The 5,520-nt window shown below is 49.5% G+C and overlaps 1 protein-coding gene across 1 annotated transcript; it reads right to left on the bottom strand.

Annotated features, from left to right (window-relative positions):
• Nucleotides 1–214: 214 nt before the first annotated feature.
• Nucleotides 215–1,890, bottom strand: LOC149335862 (uncharacterized). Its single transcript, XM_089554572.1, has one exon. The coding sequence runs from the start codon at nt 1,308–1,310 to the stop codon at nt 312–314; it is 999 nt and encodes a 332-aa protein (XP_089410698.1). The 5' UTR covers nt 1,311–1,890; the 3' UTR covers nt 215–311.
• Between the last annotated feature and the right edge of the window lie 3,630 nt (nt 1,891–5,520).

Genomic DNA, 5,520 nt, shown 5'->3' with positions numbered 1-5,520 from the left:
TTATTACTCCGTGAAACTGATGCGCATTTGTATCCTGGAAATTGTATGACATCATAATCATTGGTAAACCAAGTTTCAGTGAAAGCTAAAAATTCAAATTTATGGTCTAGTGCATCTAGGAGGGTTTCTACAGAATCCTGTTTATTCCGAAGGCTTTGCGCATTGAGATGAAATAAGGAAAGTTGATTTTTTTTTCTCGTCGAGGCTTGGAATGTTTAAACGAATCAGCATCATGATAAGAATATGCGAACGAGGCTGTCATTTTCAAGGGTGCTGCTATCAGTTACCGTGGTGTGCATACGGCCTGTTACTCAACGTATCTTATCCAGATCGTTAGTCGTCCTAATCCTGATAACTCGGCTGCGGGGGCCACGACGAACAAACATTTTTCCATTCTTCAACCAGGCAAACTCATACTCTTTTTCCTTGGCCGTTTTTTTCATTTTCCAAAAGAGCGCCTTGTTCTGTGCTGTCAGGTTTTCATTGAAGAAGATTTTAGATTTCGCTTCCTTTAGCTGTCCCTTTTTTGCAAGCCATAAGTCTCTGGTTGAACGGGATAGGAAGCGTACAAGAACAGGTGTAACCTTCTTAAAACTCTCCCCGACCTCACTGTCACTACTAGCACTCGCGTTGTTAGTGCTCTCCTTGATAGACCGTGAGGGCAATCGATGAACAGCCTCAACATCTGCCTCGGAAAGCAGCGGAAGTTCGAGATCAGTGGCCAAGACATTAAGCTTTTCCAGTAGGTTTTCATTTTCATGATGGGGCAGCCCAAGTATTTCTAAATTTTGGCGTCTGCTGTACTGCTCTAGTTCGTTAACTTGTTGCCTTAATTCCTGGTTTTCTTGTTCTGCTACCAGAACCTCGAGTTTTTCCACTCGCCTTCCGAGGGCAGATATATCTGCATCCTGTTGCTTCATTTTCGACAAAACTTCGTCGTATTTTGTGGACATTTCCTGCATAAACTGCTCAATACCATCCACAGTGGCCTTTATCTCTCCTAGTGCGTCGATTTTCGATTTGATCTCAAGTACTTCTGTGAGCACGAGACGAACATCTGTAATTTCACTTCCAAGATTCATTTCCGGTTCCTCGCTTGTTTTCTTGCCACTATGGTTGCTTCGAGCCTTAGCTGTTTTGCATGTTGGGCATTTCCATGCTTTTTTTGCAGTTTCTGCCTTTTTCTTGTATGTGGCTTCACTTACCCCAGAACATGTGCCAAGATGATACACATAACAACACTCTGAGCATGTCAGAAACGCTTCATCCTCAGAAAACTGCTCGTTGCATGCAAGACATGTGTCAGCCATTTTTCACTTGTCACGACAGACCGAGCAGTCAGCAGCAGCGGCTACCAGAAAAAAAATAGCTAAAGTTGCATTTCAAGGGGAAAAGGAGGGAAAAAAAACCAACCTGTAAATTAAGGTGATGTTTTTAGGGCACGGATAGTAGGTCCTGCGGTGCCACTGCTGCTGAATGCTTGTGAAGCAGATCCCCGGTGGCAAGCTGCTTTTATAGCTGTTGGGCGGTGACGTCACGAGCTACGTCGATGTTAGCAGCCAGTTTCCCAGCCACGTTTCCGATCGCCAGTCATTCTGCGGTAGCTCATCCGGGGCAGATGTACGCAATCGGCTCCTGTAAATTAAGGTGATGTTTTTAGGGCACGGATAGTAGGTCCTGCGGTGCCACTGCTGCTGAATGCTTGTGAAGCAGATCCCCGGTGGCAAGCTGCTTTTATAGCTGTTGGGCGGTGACGTCACGAGCTACGTCGATGTTAGCAGCCAGTTTCCCAGCCACGTTTCCGATCGCCAGTCATTCTGCGGTAGCTCATCCGGGGCAGATGTACGCAATCGGCTCCTGTAAATTAAGGTGATGTTTTTAGGGCACGGATAGTAGGTCCTGCGGTGCCACTGCTGCTGAATGCTTGTCGTGATGCCTTTACTTTTCTCTCAAAATCACTTTGTTTCTCATTATTGCTCTTGAATTTAGTTATACAAACCAACCCGCTTTGTTTTCTAGATTTTCATTTCGATTTTCTCAAGATCCATCAAAATGCGTGATTTTTTTTTACAGACTCCTGTGTTTATATTTAAGAGCCGCTTGAGATGAACCTGGATGAGCTTCTTCTCCTGTTCGGATCTGCACCAACCCCGGGCCAATCCCCCACCGTGGGTATTTGCCATTGTTTTTGAGGCAACAACATGTTTACCTCCTAAAAATATTTAACGTCCACTCACATCGCAGAGTACAGGGGCAAGTTTTGTGTTTTGCCTCCATCGAAACGCGGCTTTCGTGGCTGGGGCTAGATACGGGAACTCCGGCTAAGTAGCAAATTTCTTACCAGGGCACACCGAGAGTGTCATTCGGACGAAGGCGTCTCTTCATACCGTCGTTTCTGCATGGATCTCGGCTTTGCTGAGTTTTTAAAGCAGGAATGCATTTTAGCCTTTTGTTCGTAGATTTTTGACCATCCGTACATCCACACCAAGTGAAAATAAAGTACAGTCGAGGATAAAAGTCTCCGGACCACGTGTTCCTTCAACGAAGCCGATAGCTCTGCTATTAGTCGGCGGCTGGAGACCACACTTGTGGACGTAAAAGTTAAATTTTTGTTCTTTCATCTCCACAAGTGCGGTCTCCAGCCGCTGTCTGATAGTAGAGCTACAAGCTTCGTTTGAGGAACACGTGGTCCGGAGACTTTTGCCCCCGACTGTACACGCGGCATCGGCATAGGTTTGAATCCGATTCGAAGCCACGCCTTCTGGGTGCCAGAATGAGCACTGGAATGAAGCGTTTTGTGCCGACGTGAGCAGATGACGCTCTCAATATTTGAAATGGTATTCAGATCATAGAAGCTTTTGCAAAAGATAGTTTCTCGTGTAATAGCTTGAGAATAGTGCGAAATCAACAGCTTTCTAGCCCTGGCACTAATTTCTCACGCAGAGAAGAACTTGGAAGGAAACAGACTTTATCTGACCTAAACTGTAGGAGAGATCAATGAATAAAGATTTTTTATTGTTCCTTCGGAAGATCGTCCGTGAAAGCCGTCTAACTAGAGTCCCTAGTCCAGGGCCCCTGCGGTAGCTGCGGCGGCGTTTGTTTAGTAAACCAGCCCTTGCTGGTCAGCCGGCTTACATCTGAACTGCGCTGCCTCCGACTGCTCCAATGTAACGTTTAGTACTGTGGTGAATCCTTTGTTGTGTTGGCAGCTCCATGTTGTGTGCTAAAGCATTGTTTCGTCTCCGCCTAGGGACGTTGTCCCAGTGTATACCGTTGGGGGGAACCTTGTCGATGATATTGTTACAGGTTCTATTTACAAATACTATTTACAAGGCAGGTCGAGAAGAGCCTGGTGCGCCGGCGGCAGGATACTGGACTTTCTCTTCTTCTTCCAGCCGCCGCACGTCTTCTTTGTTCCTCAGAGCCCATGCGCAGCACGTGACATTTCCCCGTTCGCAGACGAAGCCCTCGGGGCCAGTGAATCAATCGGGGTCCCGAGAGTGGAATGGCTTCAGCCGTGCGACATGCACGACCTGGGTTGTCCTTGAGCGGCGTCCTTGCGTTGATTGGGGAGAGATGACATAGTTGAGGTCATTGAGGCGAGCAACAACGATGAACGGGCCTGTGTAGTGGGATAGCAGCTTTTCTGATAAACCACGCTTGCGTAGGGGCGTCCACAACCATACAACGTCACCGGGCAGGTCCTTGCGCCGGCGGTCATAACGCTGCTTAGAGCGATGCTGTGATGCCAAGGTGCGTATCCGGGCAATCCGACGGGCTTCTTCAGCGCGACATAGAGTGTTGGCAATAGAAGGCTCGGTGTCGAGAGAGAAAGTTAAGATGCTGTCGAGGGAGCTTCGAGGCGGACGGGAATAAAGGAGGAAGAATGGGCTGTAACCAGTTATTTCATGCCTCGACGTGTTATAGGCGTATGTAATGAAGGGAAGCACGTCGTCCCAGTTCTTATGGCGGGAATCGACATACATGGCCAGCATGGTCGTGAGTGTCCGATTGGTACGTTCAACCAGTCCATTAGTCTGGGGGTGGTACGGCGTCGAGTGGCGAAAATGGCATGAACTAAGACGCAGAAGCTCTTCCACAACGTCTGCCGTAAACTGGCGACCGCGGTCACTGATAACAACTCGAGGAGGTCCATGCCGGAGGATGACAGCACGAAGAAGGAAGAGCGAGACCTCAGCAGCGGTGGCGCAAGGTAGGGCGGCGGTCTCACAGTAACGGGTGAGGTGATCAACGCACACTATAATCCAGCGGTTACCGTTGGACGAGCGGGGAAACGGGCCAAGCAGATCGAGTCCAACTTGTTCATATGGCGTGCTTGGAGGTGGCACAGGATGCAGGCGTCCAGGCGTAGAAGTCGTGGGAAGCTTGAACCGCTGACACTGCACGCAGGTGGCCACGTAGCGCTGAACCATATGACGCATTTTTGGCCAGAAAAAACGTTCTTTGATGCGGTTAAGGGTCCTGGCAAACCCCAAGTGCCCAGCCGTGACGTCATCGTGCATTGCCTGCAGAACAGAGGAGTACAGAGTAGCCGGAACGACGAGGAGAAAGCGCGCACCTCCAGGCGAGTAATTCGTTCTATAGAGTAAACCGGCGCGAATGCAGAAAGGGCTTGCGGATGTCGGGTCACGGGCTTCGGCAAAAAGCGGCGCCAAGTGCTGATCCTTGCGTTGTTCCGTCTGGAAAGTGCCAAGATCTGGAAACTCTTGGGAAACGACAGCGAGATAGTCGTCGAAGTTTTCATCATCGGAAGTAGTAACCGTGAGCGGCAGCCGCGAGAGGCAATCTGCGTCGGCGTGTTGGCGGCCACTTTTGTAAGACACTTTGAAGTTAAACTCTTGGAGGCGTAACGCCCAGCGGGCCAACCGACCGCAGGGGTCGCGTAGATTGACCAGCCAGCACAGAGAGTGATGGCCTGTGACGACTGTAAAAGCACGTCCATAAAGGTACGAACGAAACCGTTGTACGCCGAAAACAACGGCGAGACACTCTTGCTCTGTTACAGTGTAATTGCGTTCCGACTTGCTGAGGGTGCGACTTGCATAAGCGACAACGTGTTGATTGCGCTCATGGCGTTGGATAAGCACAGCACCCACGCCGATGCCGCTGGCGTCAGTGTGGAGTTCAGTCGGTGCTGTCGGGCAGAAATGACGTAATATTGGCCGCGAGGTGAGGAGAAACTTGAGCTGCCGAAACGCGGAGTCGCATTCGGGAGTCCAGTGGAAAGGGGTGTCTTTCTGCAGGAGACTTGTAAGCGGGTAGGCTAAATCAGAAAACTTGGGAACGAAACGCCGAAAATATGAGCAAAGTCCTAGGAAACTCCTGAGCTCTTTCACTGATTTGGGTTCTTTGACACTGCTTACAGCTTCAACCTTCTGCGGGTCGGGTCTGACGCCATCCTTGTCAACGAGATGACCAAGCACAGTAATTTGGCGTTCACCGAAGCGACACTTCTTCGAGTTCAGCACGAGGCCCGCTCTCTCTATGCAGTCTAGGACA

The sequence above is a fragment of the Amblyomma mixtum genome, chromosome 7, assembly GCF_055824585.1.
Source record: "Amblyomma mixtum isolate Tamu chromosome 7, ASM5582458v1, whole genome shotgun sequence".
Classification (NCBI taxonomy): Eukaryota; Metazoa; Arthropoda; class Arachnida; order Ixodida; family Ixodidae; genus Amblyomma; species Amblyomma mixtum.
The sequence above is the reverse complement of the archived record's forward strand: the minus strand, read 5'-3'. Positions and strand labels throughout refer to the sequence as shown.

Bases quoted from the DNA above. Each gene is read 5' to 3' on its own strand.
- LOC149335862 (XM_089554572.1), bottom strand. From the start codon at position 1,310: ATGGCTGACACATGTCTTGCATGCAACGAGCAGTTTTCTGAGGATGAA.